Consider the following 18,904-nt stretch of genomic DNA (forward strand, 5'->3'; position numbering starts at 1 on the left):
CTACTTTCCAATCCTTAATTCAGTGAATTTAACGTATCGGTCAAAGCGTTATTGCATCTGTCCTTCTCTCCTTTTACAATGCAAATTGTGTGGACAGGTACTTTATCTAGTTTAAGAAGATCTGAGCTTTTTATAACCATTATTCTAACATGCTGTTTTTTAAATGACAATTTCTACTCGTGCATTAGCATTATTTATGTTTTTTCCTCCCTCCTCAGAAAACGCCTGGAAGCGTCAGATACCAACTTCTTTGGAAACGAGTTGTACAGTGTAACATTTCAAAAGAAGGGTGAATACCCACTCTTTGGCTGCCAGTATGACTTTAACTTGGAAGGAGTCGTTAATATCCCCGAATTCCTTGTTTATTTCCCCCTGTTTGAAGAGTAAGTTATTTGATTGGATTGTGATGTTAATAAAGTGGGCCTAATTCACAATGAGTAAACCCAGCCTGCCAGAGTTGGCTCACTGCACTTACTGCTTTGTAAATTTACATACGTTGGCCCGTAAATTGCGGTCAGCAGCAAAGTAAAGGGTTCGCCGCGGGCCCCGAGGTAAGCATCCCACAAGGATCTCACGATCTGTCGAAATTCGGCTTTTCCGATGTTCAGATGAAATCGGTGTAAGTTAATGGGGAATCCCCAATGTGAGCTTGTGTGAAGTCGACAAGCTGTCTAACAGCCAGTTACACTGCAGATTTCTCACAGACCGGGCAGCAGAAAGTGAATAAGCTCCTTTTTATTCTAACTTTTAAAAAAGGTTAGAGAGCAAAATAAAGTTTGGGGCTCTCATAGGAGGGGGAGGGTGGGGGGGGGGGGGGGGGGGGGGGGTGCCTGAAATAAAAATGAAGAAATTATATATATAATATATATTTCTTAGTATCTTTTTCACTTTTAGTAGTGTCGGAGGAATGAATGCATACGGGATTGTTTCTTAGAACAGTATGTAACAGAACCTACAAGGGAGCAAGCTATCTTAGATCTGGTCCTGTGTAATGAGACAGGAAAAATGAACGATCTCCTAGAAAAAGATCCTCTCGGAATGAGTGATCACAGTATGGTTGAATTTGTAATACAGATTGAGGGTGAGGAAGTAGTGTCTCAAACGAGCGTACTATGCTTAAACAAAGGGGACTACAGTGGGATGAGGGCAGAGTTGGCTAAAGTAGACTGGAAACACAGACTAAACGGTGGCACAATTGAGGAACAGTGGAGGACTTTTAAGGAGCTCTTTCATAGTGCGCAATAAAAATATATTCCAGTGAAAAAGAAGGGCGGTAAAAGAAGGGATAACCAGCTGTGGATAACCAAGGAAATAAAGGAGAGTATCAAATCAAAGACCAATGTGTATAAGGTGGCCAAGGTTAGTGGGAAACTAGAGGATTGGGAAAATTTTAAACAACAGCAAAGAATGACTAAAAAAGCAATAAAGAAAGGAAGATAGATTACAAAGATAAACTTGCGCAAAACATAAAAACAGATAATAAAAGCTTTTGTAGATATATAAAACGGAAAAGAGTGACTAAAGTAAATGTTGGTCCCTTAGAAGATGAGAAGGGGGATTTAATAATGGGAAATGTGGAAATGGTTGAGACCATAAACAATTATTTTGCTTCGGTCTTCACAGTGGAAGACTCAAAAACCATGCCAAAAATTGCTGGTCACAGGAATGTGGGAAGGGAGGACCTTGAGACAATTACTATCACTAGCGGGGTAGTGCTGGACAGGCAAATGGGACTCAAGGTAGACAAGTCCCCTGGTCCTGATGAAATGCATCCCAGGGTATTAAGAGATGGCGGAAGTTATAGCAGATGCATTCGTTATAATCTACCAAAATTCTCTGGACTCTGGGGAGGTACCAGCGGATTGGAAAGCAGCTAATGTAACGCCTCTGTTTAAAAAAAGGGGGCAGACAAAAGGCAGGTAACTAAAGGCTGGTTAGTTTAACATCTGTAGTGGGGAAAATGTTTGAAACTATCATTAAGGAAGAAATAGCGGGACATCGAGATAGGAATAGTGCAATCAAGCAGACGCAGCATGGATTCATGAAAGGGAAATCATGTTTAACTAACTTACTGGAATTCTTTGAGGATATAACGAGCATGGTGGATAGAGGTGTACCGATGGATGTGGTGTATTTAGATTTCCAAAAGGCATTCGATAAGGTGCCACACAAAAGGTTACTGCAGAAGATAAAGGTACGCAGAGTCAGAGGAAATGTATTAACACGGATAGAGAATTGGCTGGCGAACAGAAAGCAGAGAGTCGGGATAAATGGGCCCTTTTCGGGTTGGAAATCGCTGGTTAGTGGTGTGCCACAGGGATCAGTGCTGGGACCACAACTGTTTACAATATACATAGATGACCTGGAAGAGGGGACAGAGTGTAGTGTAACAAAATTTGCAGATGACACAAAGATTAGTGGGAAAGCGGGTTGTGTAGAGGACACAGAGGCTGCAAAGAGATTTGGATAGGTTAAGCGAATGGGCTAAGGTTTGGCAGATGGAATACAATGTCGGAAAGTGTAAGGTCATCCACCTTGGGGGAGAAAAAACAGTAAAAGGGAATATTACTTGAATGGGGAGAAATTACAACATGCTGAGGTGCAGAGGGATCTGGGGGTCCTTGTGCATGAATCCCAAAAAGTTAGTTTGCAGGTGCAGCAGGTAATCAGGAAGGCGAATGGAATGTTTGCCTTCATTGCGAGAGGGATGGAGTACAAAAGCAGGGAGGTCCTGCTGCAACTGTATAAAGGTATTGGTGAGGCCGCACCTGGAGTACTGCGTGCAGTTTTGGTCACCTTACTTAAGGAAGGATATACTGGCTTTGGAGGGGGTACAGAGACGATTCACTAGGTTGATTCCGGAGATGAGGGGGTTACCTTTATGATGATAGATTGAGTAGACTGGGTCTTTACTCGTTGGAGTTCAGAAGGATGAGGGGTAATCTTATAGAAACATTTAAAATCATGAAAGGGATAGACAAGATAGAGGCAGAGAGGTTGTTTCCACTGGTAGGGGAGACTAGAACTAGGGGGCACAGCCTCAAAATACGGGGGAGCCAATTTAAAACTGAGTTGAGAAGGAATTTCTTCTCCCAGAGGGTTGTGAATCTGTGGAATTCTCTGCCCAAGGAAGCAGTTGAGGCTAGCTCATTGAATGTATTCAAGTCACAGATAGATAGATTTTTAACCAATAAGGGAATTAAGGGTTACGGGGAGAGGGCGGGTAAGTGGACCTGAGTCCACGGCCAGATCAGCCATGATCTTATTGAATGGCGGAGCAGGCTTGAGGGGCTAGATGGCCTACTCTTGTTCCTAATTCTTATGTTCTTATGAATGACCGCAACTTCAGAATTTCCGCATTTGGATGAGTGTGAGCTACATCCTGAAGCTGCGGTCAGTTTCAAAGGGATAATAGGAGTGAACGCTGTTCGTTTGCTGTTATTACCCACCGCAAAATCCGGGCCAATTGGTGTATGGAGGTAGAAGGCACCAAAATGCCCTAAAAGTAACATCTACAAAAATTGAATACAAACTTTAGACAATTGTATTTCCTTAATTTGTAGACTATGACCTTTTTTAGCTAGCTAAAATTTCACCTTCAGTGTTTTAAATAGAATTTTTTTAATGCGCCATTTCAGTAAAAGGTTTAATTTGAAAGTGGCAGTCACCAACAGTAAGCTTTAATCCTTAGACCGTGAGGTCCAGGGAAATTTAATTTGTACACTCTATGCTAAAACAAATACTGCCATTGCAGTGCTAAAGATAGCTAAATCTCAAAAGTAGCAGAACACTAATTGTATGTTACTTCATTGTTATGTTATTAGTAGCTGCATCCAGACAACTTTTATTTTCAGTATATTGTTACGCAGTACTCCCTAGAATAGTGACCTAGTGAGGTTGTTGGGAGAGGAAAGGCCAAGATGAGTGCCATGCACTTTTGGGGAGGGGGTGGTGTGTCAGAGCTTTTTGGTGGCTTCCTTCAAGGTCGGCTGAATCATAAGAACATAAGAAAAAGGAGCAGGAGGAGGACATGCAGCCCCTGAAGCCTGCTCCGCCATTCAATAAGATTATGGCTGATCTTCGACTTCCACTCCACCTTCCCGCACTATCCCTATATCCTTGGGATTTCCCTAGAGTCCAAAAATCTATCGATCTCAGCCTTGAATATACTCTGACTCGGCATCCGCAGCTTTTGGGGTAGAGATTTCCAAAGATTCAAATCCTCCGAGTGAAGAAATCGGGGAGATTTCAAGGGCTTCAGGGATCTTGTAATGTTCGAAGCAATCTTTAATTGAGCCGAAGAGATACATGTGAGCGTTGTCTCTCTTTTGAAAAGAGATTTTTTTTCTCTTGCTTTCCTTTCTTTTGTAATTTGTCCCATTATTTGGTTTGCCAGTCTCAATTTTTGAGAAAAAGCACCTTTTATTTGTCTTGCATCTTACACTTGTTTTATCCTCTAACTGTTTTACCCTTGGCTAAAGACTTTGACATAATGTAAAGAATAATTAGTGATTTGGTAATTCAGTCTCCTAATATAGTGCATATTTTTTCCTTTTATGTGAGTGACTTGAGATTTTTAAATTTAGCAGAGCTGCTGCATTGAAGTAATTTTTTGAATATTTTATTGGTTCATAGTCATCCATTCTAGCAACAAACATACCAAAGTGAACATTTCAATGTGTTAAATTAAAACAATTAAAAAAAAAAAAAAAAAAATATTTAAACTTCTCATCCTTGTTTTCAAATCCCTCCATGGCCTTGCTCCTCCCTATCTCTGTAAACTCCTGTAGCCCTATAATCCCCTGAGACCTCTGCGCTCTGCCTATTCTGGCCTTTTGAATAATCCCGATTTTAAATGCTTCACCATTGGTGGTCGTGCCTTCAGCTGCCTATGTCCTAAACTTTGGCATTCCCTCCCTAAATCTCTCCTGTTTCCCTAACCCTAACCCTAACCCTAACCCTAAAGGGGATTATAATGTTCCAATTCATTTCAGTCTGGATTAAAGGCTTGCTAAAGATAATTTTATTGGTTCATAGTCATCCATTCTAGCAACAAACATACCAAAGTGAACATTTCAATGTGTTAAATTAAAACAATTAAAAAAAAAAAAAAAAAAATTTAAACTTCTCATCCTTGTTTTCAAATCCCTCCATGGCCTTGCTCCTCCCTATCTCTGTAAACTCCTGTAGCCCTATAATCCCCTGAGACCTCTACGCTCTGCCTATTCTGGCCTTTTGAATAATCCCGATTTTAAATGCTTCACCATTGGTGGTCGTGCCTTCAGCTGCCTATGTCCTAAACTTTGGCATTCCCTCCCTAAATCTCTCCTGTTTCCCACTTCTCTTTCCTCCTTTAAGACACTCCTTAAAACCTACTTCTTCGACCAAGCTTTTGGTCATCTGCCCTAACATCTCCTTGTATGGCTTGGTGTTAGATTTAGCATTTTTTTGATAACACTCTTGGGAAGTGCATTGGGATGTTTTACAGGTATTTCATTAAAGGCACTATATATAAATATAAGTTGTTAGTGAGGAAACAAAACTAACAGTTGAGCTCATTATAGGAATAAAGGGCCTCGCCATGCATTGTTGCCCGCTATCTCAGCCAGTTGGTCAACTTTTTAATATCTCTCCTAGTGTGGCAATCAATGTAATGTTATAGAAGCTACCTAACTACTCTTTGTCCTTTTTTAGGATGGCTAAAAAGTACAAGATGAAGCTAGTCTTAAAAAAGACTTTTGCAGAATTTTTCAAAGTCAAAGTTCAGAATTCAGAACATAAAATGCTGTTGAAGAAGATGAAGTCCTTAGAGGTAATGCGAAACAGTAGCTGGCGAAGATGATGGCTACAGTGATTAGCCAGTACAGTACTGGGCCTATTGTAGTGACGATGTCCAGATAAGTCTAAGTGGCAGAAGTTTAAATTGCCTATTTCATTTGCTTCAAAGATAGTTGCAGCAAATTATTCCCTTGATCTTTAATTAGCAGCATTGTTCCTTTTGATGTGAAAGAGTTGTATTCCTTTGTACTTCGTTTTGTATAAGCAATTTCAAGACTGAAATGGATACATTTTTGTTCGGCAAGGATATTAAAGGTTACAGAACCGAGGCAGGTAGATGGAGTTAAGATACAGATTGGCCCATGATCTAACTGAATGGCCGATCAGGCTCGAGGGGCTGAATGGCCTCCTGCTGTTTTATGCTCCTAGTGCACACGTGAATTGGCCACATCTCCCTGGATGAGCATTATTGCCTTTGTCATGCTGACTTTCTATTATTAATGGTTATTATAAATGTGTGTATATATTTAAATAAAATGAAATAAGTTTGTGGTGCAATGATTCAGCACAAGTGTGTGCGAGTGGTTAATATCAGGAGTTGAAATTGAAGAACTTTTCCAGCATCTGTGGCGAATGAAAGGCTCCGTTTTCACTCCCTGTTTTGGGGGACGTGAGGAGTTAATACAGAAAACTTTGCGTGACAAAACAGTTGCAATTTAGCAGAAACCAGAACTTTATGAAATTCAGACTCTTGTGTTAAATCTGAAGATTGAGCCACGCGCGTTATATTTTAGTATCGATAATTGCACTTCTTTTGGCCGTTTAGTTGCCAAAGTCGACAGGTACTTTAGTTTGTTCACGTTGTTGTATAAAGAAGTAACTTGCACAATCCCGATTTTCATCGCTCCACCACTTTCAGCTGCCAAGGCCCTAAGCTCTGAAATTCTCTCCGTCTCAGTCGCTCCTTAAAACCTACCTCTTTGATCAAGCTTTTGGTCACCTGACCTAATATCTCCTTATGCGGTTCGGTGTCAGATTTTGGATAATGTTCCGGTGAAGTGCTATGGGACATTAATATGTGAAAGGCGCTATATAAATTTTTGTTTTTGTTGAATTTATTTAGTTAATTAAGTTGACAGGATTTCTCTCGTTGAAACCATGGCAGTTAAACCTGCCTTTTTGTAGATCCTTTAGATTTTCATTCAAAACAGTTTGTGTATCTCCTGCAAAGCTCAACAATCTCCTGTTTGAGCTTTGACTTTTCTATGGACATAGAGCTGGAGTTCCATTTGTAAACATTCACTTCATGAATTATGGTATGATGCCACTCGGCCCATTGTGCTGTTATAAATTGGGTTAGCCGTGGCTCAGTTGGTAGCACCTTGGGTCAGAAGGTTGTCTCTCTCAGGTGAACGTACAAGGTCCCATGACACGCTTTCGAAGAACAGCAGGGGAGTTCTCCCCAGTGCCCTGGCCAATATTTATCCCTCAATATTTATCCCTATAGCAGGAATGGGGTACTGAAGTTGCATGTTCAGCCATGAACTCATTGAATGGCGGTGCAGGCTAGAAGGGCCGAATGGCCTACTCCTGCACCTATTTTCTATGTTTCTATGTTTCAATCAGCATCACTTTAAAAACAGATTATCTGGTTATTATCATTTTGCTGTCTGTGGGAGCTTGCTGTGCACAAATTGGCTGCTGCGTTTCCCACATTACAACAGCGACGACACTTCAAAAGTACTTCATTGGCTGTAAAGCGCTTTGGGATGTTGTGAAAGGCGCCATATAAATGTTCGTTCTTTCCCGAATAGTACAAATACATTCATAAAACTGCTTAAGCCAATTAAACATAGAAACATAGAAAGTAGGTGCAGAAGCAGGCCATTCCACTCTTTCTTCATATGTCAGTCCTGCCAGCCCAGGAATCAGTCTGGTGAACCTTCGCTGCACTTAATGAAATCATTTGATCCCTGCTCTGAAGGAGTGAGTGTTCAAACCTTACTTAGGGGAATAATTATCTCGCCTCTACGCCATAACTTTGGCAGAAACCCCATTCGTGGGTTTGTTGTTCTGTCGCCATTTCTGCAGCACCTGTGTTCAAACACATGGCCCCTTATTGGAAACAGGTGTATGCATATTCAAACTGATCGGTGCGGGTGGCGGAGGTGACTGGATCCGTGGATCCGTTCATTTGATTAAATTTGCATTTTAACACATCTCAAATCCAAAAAAAAGATAAGTTACAACGTGAAAGATGTACGTGTCATTTCTATAGTACCCATCATATCTTTGAGGAACAGCTTCACAGCCAATGACTTTGAGGTGCAGTGAGTGTTACGAATGCGACATATGTGTGCACAGCATTATTCTGCAAACAGCAATCAAGTGAGTAACCGGTTAATCTGCTTTTGATAGTGTTGCTCAGAGGAATGCCAGCCAGCACACCATGAACCTCTTGTTCTTCAAGCCGTCCCAAGTGATCGTTCATCTCCATCCGACAAACCAGACAGGGCCTCAATTTAACTTCTCATCTGAAGTACAGCATATTTCTCTCAGAACTACACTGGTGTGTTACCTTACATTATCATAGAATCATACAGCACTGAAGGAGGCCGGTCAGCCCATCGTGCATATGCCGGCTCTTTGAAAAAGCTACCCAATTAGTCCCGCCCTCCGGCTCTTTCCCCCCCCCCCCCCCATAGCCCTTGCAAATTTTTCCATTTCAAGTATTTATCCAATTCCCTTTTGAAAGTTACTACAGGTTGAACCTTCCTTATCCGGAACCCCCACGACTTGGCCTGTTGTGGATAATGGATTTTTCTGGATGAGGGGTGGTCATGATAAATTGGTTGGTACAGGTTCTGAGCAAGGGGCTATCTGGGCTGGCTTGTGGTTGGGGACGGGGGGCTGGGAAGAGAGGAAAGAGGGAGGGGGAGGAGAGGAAAGAGGGGGGGGGAGGAAAGAGAGTGGGGGAGGGGGCGCGAGAGGAGAAAGAGAGCCGGTGGGGGGCATAGATCACGGGCCAGCGATTGCGGGAGTCGGCAGCGAGGAAGGACTTCAATTTGTTCATGTCGGAGCGACTGGGAATGGTTCGGGACGAGGGGTGGTTCCGGATAAAGGAGGTTCAACCTGTACTGAATCTGCTTCCTTTCAGGCAGCACATTCCAGATTGTAACAATTTTCCCCATCTCTTTCCCCTCACCCCCCACAGCATTGCTGCCAATTATTTAATTGTGTCTTCTGGTTACTGACCCTCCTGCCAGTGGAAACCGTTTCTCCTTATTTACTCTATCAAAACCCATCATGATTTTGAACACCTTTTATTAAATCTCCCCTTTGGGTCAGAAAGTTGTGGGTTCGAGACTTGAGCACAAAAATCTAGGCTGACACTCCAGTGCAGTGCTGAGGGAGTGCTGCACTGTTGGAGATGCCATCTTTCGAATGAGACGTTAAACCGAGGCCCCGTCTGCTCTCTCAGGTGGACGTATAAGATCCCATGGCACTATTTCGAAGAATAGCAGGGGGAGTTCTCCAGTGCCCTGACCAATATTTATCCCTCAACAGCATCACTAAAAACAGATTATCTGGTTATCATCACACTGCTGTTTGTGCGAGCTTGCTGGGCGCAAATTGGCTGCTGCGTTTCCTACATCATAACCGTGACTACACTGCAAAAAGTACTACTTTGGCTGTAAAGCGCTTTAGGAAGTCCGGTGGTCGTTAAAGACACTATATGCAAGTCTATTTTACTAATTTTTGAGGGTGAGACCGCATCTGATAATTTTGAGGTTTTTTTCTTCTATGGGGTCTCCCTTTTGCTACATCCCATCCCTGGTCGAGTCCAACTGGACAACCTGTTTCCAGATCTCTGCCAATGACTCTGTAACTGGCTTCTCGGAGTGTGAGGGCTCTAGGGTGATGTGCCTTCTCTCTCCTCTCACGGGGAAATGTGTGACTTCTGCCTGGAGCCTCTATAAATGTGTGGCTGTAGATGTCGCAAAGTCCAGAGAATGCAGAGTTGCTACGTGTAAAATAGTGTAATTTTTGATGGACTATTCTTGTGTTCTCTGTAGATGATTTCTAGTATTCCCCTTTTTATTTTCTCCCACCATGCTATCCATTGTCTTGGTCCTCTACCATTACACCCCTCCCAAGTATGGTACATGTAATGTTTAATGCTGCAGTAGTTTATGTCGGTTGGTTTGGACCCTTGAATGATGCATCCAGTTGCTCATTTGTAATGTTGACTAAGAAGTGAGAGCACTCTTAAACCTTCTGCTGTTGATGGAAATTAGCAGTTGGTGGGATCTTACACAAACACAACACACAGCTTACTTGTATGAGAATCAGAGGCAACATGAGGAAAAACTTTTTACGCAACGAGTGGTTAGGTTTTGGAATGCATTGCCTGATAGGGTGGTGGATACAGATTCAATGGTAGCCTTCAAAAGGGAGTTGGATAAATACTGGAAGGAAAAATAAAATTGCAGTAATATGGGGAAAGAGCAGGGGGAATGGGACTAATGGGATTGCTCTTCGAAAGAGCTGGTGCAGATTCGATGGGCCGAATGGTCTCATTCTGTGCTGTTCAATTCTGTGATTCTATGTGTCCTGATAGAAGTTTTCCCAGCAGTGCTAAGCAGTTAAGTCACTGGCTTCACTAATGAGTTTGTTTTCTGAACTCCATTTGTAACTGGTTTATTTTTTAATAAAAGAGGAAGTAGTGATCAAGCTGGATCATGTGTTTAAATTATAATAAATGTTAACTATTTTATTTAAGTGACCTTGTAATATTATTTTTGTGTGTATTTTGCAGCAATATCCCATTCCAGAGAATAGTGGCAGCCTTGGGTCTAATAAAGAAGATTATGAGCATGCAGAAAATTACCTGAAGAATCCGCAAGCAAGAACGCCGCTTGTAAGTTTTAACTTGCTCATTTTTATCTTGAGCAATTAAATGAACATGTTGGTACTTTAATGAGTTCTAGTTAATCGACCCAGTCTTTCCTTTTGTGCAGCAAAACCACTTGAATTTTTCCAGAGACCAATTTTTGCTTCGTGCCAATCAAAAGTCCAAATAGTGGAGACTGACTGAGCGAGCCTAAACGTGACTGTCAATCTGTAATGTGAATAAGATATATTAACAGGAAAGGCCGCTAGCAAATTAACTGGCCAGTCCCATGAGAAAGCTCATCTGGAGAAGTACTGGCGCACTTGAGAATTGGAAAAGGTGTTGGATCAAATACTTCTGTCAAATACCAAACTTAATTGTCTGGTGCATTCGTAACATGGCAGAGTTACCTTTTTGAAGATACCAAAGGGGCTAGACTTTCCATTATGATCGCTATCGCCCATTTTATATCCGGCGTTAGTGGTTTTATTTTTCAGGATCGCCGGAATATTGCCCATTTAAAAAAAAAAAAACGCCAGTTTTACCTTTTTTAATTTGGGCGATAGCCTTAGCAATGTGAAATGGGCGATAGCGATATATTCAGTCTTGCAAGGCTGACCTCCATAGCAATAGTCGTTCTGTGCATGCGCGTTGTTTTAAAAAATCAGGCAAATAACTTTTCCCGTGATTCGAGAGGTTAGGTGTCATCTGCGCATGCGCCGAAGACTGAGTGAGAGAGTGGATGTGTTTGTAGTGGAGAAGAAGGCTGTGTCGAGCAATTGGGTTGATTATTGAAAGGTCTACGCGAATCTCGGAGGACATAGGGCAGATGGTTGAGGCAATGCAGCGAACGGCCGACTGCGTCGATGCCATGCAGCAGGCGATGGTTTCGGGATACGGCACTGCACCCCAAGGTGCCGTACCACCAATGTTGACAGATGCAAGTCAGGAGGAAGCAGTTTCTTCTGACTCGGAAGACGTTTCTTTGGTTTCCATATTTACGAAAGGATATACTTGCTTTGGAGACATTTCAGAGAAGTTTCACTAGGTTGATTCTGGAGATGAGGGGGTTTACTTATGAGGAAAGGTTGAGTAGGTTGGGCCTATACTCATTGAAATTCAGAAGCATGAGGTGTGATCTTATCGCAACGTATTACATTATGAGGGGGCATGACCAGGTGGATGCATAGAGGATGTTTCCACTGATGGGGGAGACTAGAACTAGAGGGCACGATCTTGGAATAAGGGGCTGCCCATTTAAAACAGATGAGGAGAAATTTCTTCTGAAGGTTGTAAGTCTGTGGAATTCGCTGCCTCGGAGAGCTGTGGAAGCTGGGACATTGAATACATTTTAGACAGTTTGTTAAACGATAAGGGGATAAGCGGTTATCGGGAGTGGGCAGGGAAGTGGAGCTGAGTCCATGATCAGATCAGCCATGATCTTACTGAATGGTGGAGCAGGCTCGAGGGCCCGTATGGCCTACTCCTGTTCCTATTTCTTATGTTCTTCTCCTGGGGCCCAAGAATTAAATCTCCTCCCCCCCCCCCCCAACCCAACTGCAGCAGCGCTCGAGGTGCCCTGCTGCAAGACGACTTGGTGTGAGTGGGGGTAGAAGGGGGAGCATAAGAGGTGGGGGGGGGGGGGGGGGGGGGAGGGAGAGAAGTGGGAATGGTAGAGGGAGGCGTGACCGCAGGTTGTGGGGAGGGAGGGGGAGACCCATTCAGGGAGTGAAATCCCTTTTGGTTACGGTAAACCTCTGCATCCTGTAAAGATGCTCGCAGGGCGATGTGCATACAGTCTATTGCTCCCTGCATCTTGGAAGTTTGCTATTCTCGAGAGCCCCAAAGCCCTCTCACTCTGTGCCTCCCTGGTCATGGGGAAGTTTATAAAGTCCATCCTGCATGTGTTAAGGGCTTCAGTCACCTGTCTAATGCAGCAATGTGTGGAGTGCTGAGAGATGCAGGAAAATGTCGCCAGCTGAGGCCTGAAAGGAGCCTAATTCATAGAAGGAAAGTGCTGTAGTAACCTTAACCTCAACGGGCAGTGTGGTCCTGATGGTGCTGGTAGGCTGCAGATCTCCCTTAATTAGCTGGCATATCTCTAATCTCCTTTTGGAAGCGCAGCTTTCTAACGCAAGTGTTATCGGACAAGTCCAGGTATGATCGCTTATCCCTGTAAATGCGTTGGGTGTAACGTCATCTCCTCCGCAGACTGCCAACTCTTTGGGCGCACAATGATCTGCAATGAACCTTCTCTCATCTCTATTATATAACATGTGAGTAGTCATCAATACTGGCTGAGAAATTACAGGCCCTATCAGTATAAATGCCCTAATCTGGCTTCAAAATTTTTTAATTGTCCTCAAAAAAACAATGTAAACTTGAAATTGACCACAATGTGATTAGATGATTGGAAAAATTCTAAAACGCCCTTAAAATCACTCACTAATTACTTTAATGCTCCCATCAACTTGAAGCAGCCTTTTATTAAACTTCCTCCAATTTACAAAATGCGGGCATCCATACCGCTGGGTTAAGGTCCGGTGAGTGCAGTTTTTCTTGAGTGTCTTTTTGGGCGATATATGGGTGAAATGCCAAAAGTAGCGATCGGTGATATTTGGGCATTAGGTTCATTATAAACAGTATTCTGGGTGTTATACTAGTGATGACGTCAGATTATATTTAAAAAAAAAAAAATGGGCGGGCAGTTCAGAAAGTTTTGCCGGTGATAATAGGACGGTAGTTTCCATTTATCAAATATGGGCGATAAACTGAATCTCGGCGATTTTATATGGGCATTAAAGGGGCGGATATAAACTGAAAGTCTAGCCCCAAGAGCCTAGTGTGGCAAGACACTAAAGTAAAATAATATCTGCCTGAGGCTGAACCAGATTGTTCGCAAACTGTCATATTTGACCCTGAAGTGAGCTTCCGGCCACATATCCGCGGCATAACGAAGGTCGCCTATTTCCACCTCCGTAACATCGCCCGTCTCCGCCCCTGCCTCGGCTCGTCCACTGCTGAAAACATCATGCCTTTGTTACCTTGCCAACGCACTCCTGGCTAGCCTCCCACGTTCCCTCATGTGAGGTCATCCAAAACTCAGCTTCCCGTGTCCCCATCACCTCTGTACATTGGGTCCCGGTTAAGCAATGCCTCAATTTTCAAAATTCTCATCCTTGTTTTCAAATCCCTCCATGGCCTCGCTCCTCCCTATAGAAACATAGAAAAGTAGATGCAAGAGTAGGCCATTCGGCCCTTTGAGCCTGCACCACAATTCAATATGATCATGGCTGATCATGCAACTTCAGTACTCCATTCCTGCTTTCTCTCCATACCCCTTGTTGATCCCATTAGCCGTAAGGGCTACATCTAACTCCCTTTTTGAATGTATCTTAACGAACTGGCCTCAACAACTTTCTGTGGTAGAGAATTCCACAGGTTCACAATTCTGAGTGAAGAAGTTTCTCCTCATCTCTGTCCTAAATGGCTTACCCCTTATCCTTAGACTGTGAGCCCTGGTTCTGGACTTCCCCAACATCGGGAACATTCTTCCTGCATCTAACCTGTCCAGTCCCATCAGTATTTTATATGTTTCTATGAGATCCCCCTCATCCTTCTAAACTCCAGTGAATACAGGTCTAGTCGATTCAGTCTCTCCTCATGTCAGTCCTGCCATCCCTGGAATCAGTCTGGTGAACCTTCGCTGCACTCCCTCAATAGCAAGAATGTCCTTCCTCAGATTAGGAGACCAAAACTGAACACAATATTCCAGGAGAGGCCTCACCAGGGCCCTGTACAACTGCAGTAAGACCTCCCTGCTCCTATACTCAAATCCTCTCTCTATGAAGGCCAACATGCCACTTGTCACCTTCACTGCCTGCTGTACTTGTATGCCAACTTTCAATGACTGATGTACCATGACACCCAGGTCTCGTTGCACCTCCCCTTTTCCTAATATTCTGCCCTCGTGTTTCACTATCTCTGTGATTACCTCCACTCCCCCCCTCCCCCTACCTCTGAGATTTCTGCACCGCTCTAATTCTGCTCTCTTGAGCATCCCTGATTATAATCGCTCCACCATTGATGGCCATGTCTTCTGTTGCCTAGGCCCCAAGCTCTGGAACTCCCTGCCAAGCCTCTGTCTCCCTACCTCTCTTTCCTCTATCAAGACACTCCTTAGAACATACCTCTTTGACCAAGCTCTTGGTCACCTGCCCTAATTTCTCATTATGTGGCTCAGTATCGAATTTTTTGTCTTACAACACTCTTATGAAGCACCTTGGGATGTTTGACTATCTTAGAGGTGCTATATAAATATTGACGTCGTATGTATTTGATGAATGATCCATTGAGTCTGTAACTTTATTAAATGAGACACATATTTGCTAAGATTTCAGATTCATTGTATGAATGGCAACCTAACCATTTATATAAATTGCTACAATTGTGTGTGTTTGGTACACTGATAGTTTGGAACAAGGTGCTTGTGCTATTCAGACCTCGAGGTACATCCACACGCAGAATGTTTGTTTTTAAATGCTGGAATAGTTACAGTTTAACTTCTCCCCTCCAACATAATGTGACTCCAAAGCAGATGACCAGCAAAATCTTGAAATTTAGTTACCATATGCAGTTCATAAGTCATAGAATCATAGAAATTTATGGCACAGAAGGAGACCATTTGGCCTATCGTGCCTGTGCCAGCTGAAAAAGAGCTTTCCAGCCTAATCCCACTTTTCAGTTCTTGGTCCATAGCCCTGTAGGTTATGGCACTTCAAGTGCATGTTCAAGTACTTTTTAAATGTGATGAGGGTGGAAAAAAGTTCTCCTCTAATCCTTCTACCAATTGCTAAGGAAAACAGCCTATCCACTCTATCTAGGCTGGCATGATTTTATCAACCTCAATTAAATCTCCCCTCAGTCTCCTCTGATCCAAAGAAAACAATCCCTGCCTATCCAATCTTTCCTCATAGCTAAAATTCTCCAGTCCTGTGAAAGTATTGCACTAATTTAGAATGAATAGCCCTTTTATATTTAAAAAGTTGTTGAATTTTACCTGCAAAGAAATAAATCTTCAAATCAAACTCGTGGGAAGCAAAAATGGACTAATGACTTTTTGAATTGTTGAGGGATTGTATTCAATTCCTGGAATATGCACTAATGAATTTTACATTTGACCCTTATAAGTCACGACCAAAATTGTCTGCTCATCTTGTGATATTTGTTTTACAGGGAACGTTAAGCAAATCAGAGTGGGAAGCTACAAGTAAGTATAACTATTTAAAACACCACTTTTATCAAATTGTAAATGACTGTTTCTTCAACGTATGGCGTTAAATGAGCCCTGACTAGTATTGATACTGCTCCTCCACAAATACTCGATGGTAGAGGCTGATCTTGTAACACTTGTTAACCATCTGTATATTAAAGCCTTCATTTTTATATATTGTAGTAAAAGAAATTCTTGATTTTTGTCATCACTTACTGGGTTTATGTTTAACCAAACTGGATGAGTTATAGACTGAACGTTTTGTTAATCCTTAAATTTAAGAAACCACTATAATGGGCTTGTGCTGTCCAATGTTCCCTTGGAGCCGCGTGCATGCTCGCGGTCTGAGGTCTCGCGCAGGCCGCTCACCGGCTTCCGCATTGTAAAAATCGCGCATGTGTAAAGTTTGAATTGGCCACACAGCAATTTAAAGGGACCATGCACGAGAAAAAAAAGTTAAAGGGAACATTGATACTGTCGTCGTCCTATGCTTTTTATCAGCTAGTGTGAATAAAAATGCAGTAAAACACTTGTAGTATGCTACTGCTGCCAACAGATGGCATGGGTGCAATGCACCTGCAAGAACATAAAGCTTTTGCACAAGGAACACATTTTTTGCACTTCAGTATATTCTGTGCAGTGCTTTCAGGGCTTTTCAGTAGTCGTATGACTTTGTTTACAAGATGCAGTCATTCTCTGTCTCTCCACCTTTTCCTTTTTCTCCACACCCCAACGTAACCCTGAGTTGATGTGTGGAGAAAGAAGTTAGGCAGAAATGCATCTTTGACTAATTGGATAGCTCCACTGTAAACTGTCGGCAGCTCGCTCCAGTGGTATTTTCTGGCCTGTTCCTTGCATCGTCACGATTTTTACCTAGCTCTGTCTTAAAAGCCTTGATTGGCTGTGCTTCAATGGTCATTTGCGAAGATCAACAAGCAATTAGTTGAGTAAAATTATGACCGCGATGACTGTATATGTATATCAAGCTCTCCTTACAACTTGATCTCGCACTCTATCTCCTCCTCCCCCCTTTTCCCCCCCCCCCCCCCCCATTTCCTGGTTATTGTATCTTGTCAGGTCAAGGTGTGAGTAACAATATTGGCCCTGAAATCCCGGTTCGTTCTTCCCGCGGGCGTTCGACTCAATTCTAGAGAATAGATGCGCACGCACTTTTACTGCTGCGCCCACCAGAGCTCCTGGTCCTGAGGCCTCCTCTCCCTGTGTTTCGGAGCACGTGCATGTCTGGACAGACCTGGAGCTGGAGTCGCAAGGCACTGGGCAGCCAATCCAGGTAAAGTATTTTCTCATTCATCATAATGGGAACTCCGTAAGTAGGAATTCTCATTATGATTGAGAAACTCCACCCCCCCCCCTCCCCCTGACCCCAACAACAAAACAATAAATAAAAAATAGGGAAAAAAAATCACACATTTAACAAACATTTATTAATTTAATTAGGAAAAAAGTATTTTCCCGATTTTAATTATGGTTTAAAACAAACTTACCTTGGTGGCAGGGTTTTTAACATTAAAATGTGTTTTTTAAAAATTTATTTTTGTTTTAAAACTCTTGCGCTGGTAAAAGTAGGCTATGTGCCTGCTTTTACCAGGCGCAAAAGTTTTAAGGTCAATTTGCAGGGCAATACCACAATCTTGCCTATGCAAATGTCCTAGCTGCCGAAATGCGTGCGATCGGTCAAGCTAAAACGTAACCGATCGGAAAAGCTAGTTTTCGGCGCATGTGCATCGTGCGCTCCAAAAATCGGCTTATGCGACGTCTTCCCAGGTCCGTGTACACTCCGTACGGACCTGGGGAGGCCGGGATTTCAGGGCCAATAAAGTGAGCGATTTTGTGAAAATATGGACTTCCATTGCCCACGGCTATGTACGGCAGTTTATTGTATCTGAAAACGAGCGTTGACAGAATCACACTTAACCATCCATTTTGTATACTTCTCAGGCATATACTTGATCTTTGCATTTGAAAAGCTGCCATAAGCAAAAGAGCAAAACTCCAGTTTTCACTGGGAACTTCTTTCTGAAGACCTGGAACTCAGTACTCGAGAGGACTTGACTACGGAAGTTAATCCTTTTAGAACACTGCTTTGAAGTACAGTATTTTAAGACTGATGTTTATGCCAACTAGGCCTGGAAGATATTTTAGATGATTGTGGATTCAAGCTGAAGTTCTTGGTGGGCCAGTGTTCTGAGTTGTTAGATACACACGAAGCAATGTCTTGCTGAGATGTGTGTTTTTTTAAATTTTCTTTGTACAATACTTGCTTGTGTCTTACTTGCAAGTATATTATATTTTTGTTTGAAACATTTTTGAATACGGAACTTTTTACTTTTTTTTTCTTTGTAGGATGACCAAGTTCAAGAAATGATGTTGAAAAGTTGGGAAGGTTGTTAAATATATTATTAAAAAAATGTTGATTTATTAAAACAAAGGGTTTTGTTCTCGCTGCCTGTAATTTGAGTTTCTGAACACACTGGGCTAGAACTAACGTTTCCTGTTCGTGCATTTTCTGAAGAAACATTAATCTGGCCATCTTTTGAACCCATTTTGCACTACTTGCTTCAAATGTCTTCTCCAGTAACTCACTCAATATGTGTTTTTGTGAAATAGCTCGACCCCAATCTCCTGTCTGCTGCGGCACTCTAGTGATTGAACTTTTTGTCCGGTGAACAATTTATCCGGAGCTGCTTTATCAATTGCTTTCATAAATTTAAAAACATTAATTGGGTCATCTGTGGCTCAGTGGGTAGCACTCCCGCCTCTGAGTCAGAAGGTTGTGCGTTCAAATCCCACTCCAGAGACTTGTAACACACTAAAAGCGTTGGCGGGATTTCTTCTCCATCACCAAAGACCATCTACTTCAACCTCTGTAATATCTTTTGCCCATCTCCACTCTCCCTGCCTCAGCTCATCTGCTGAAACCCTCATTCATCCCTTTGTCC

General features: G+C 42.6%; 1 protein-coding gene across 1 annotated transcript in view; it reads left to right on the forward strand.

Moving 5' to 3' along the window:
- rnmt (RNA (guanine-7-) methyltransferase) overlaps nt 1-18,509 on the forward strand; it is a 55,279-nt gene extending 36,770 nt beyond the window's left edge. Inside the window, exons 6-10 of the mRNA XM_070896545.1 lie at nt 219-383; nt 5,695-5,812; nt 10,598-10,699; nt 15,908-15,941; nt 17,904-18,509. Coding sequence (XP_070752646.1) covers nt 219-383; nt 5,695-5,812; nt 10,598-10,699; nt 15,908-15,941; nt 17,904-17,941 — 457 coding nt within the window. The 3' untranslated portion in view covers nt 17,942-18,509. The remainder of the gene's footprint in view (nt 1-218; nt 384-5,694; nt 5,813-10,597; nt 10,700-15,907; nt 15,942-17,903) is intronic.
- The last annotated feature ends 395 nt before the right edge of the window (nt 18,510-18,904 follow it).

The sequence above is a fragment of the Pristiophorus japonicus genome, chromosome 1 (assembly GCF_044704955.1).
Source record: "Pristiophorus japonicus isolate sPriJap1 chromosome 1, sPriJap1.hap1, whole genome shotgun sequence".
In the NCBI taxonomy this organism is placed as follows: domain Eukaryota; kingdom Metazoa; phylum Chordata; class Chondrichthyes; family Pristiophoridae; genus Pristiophorus; species Pristiophorus japonicus.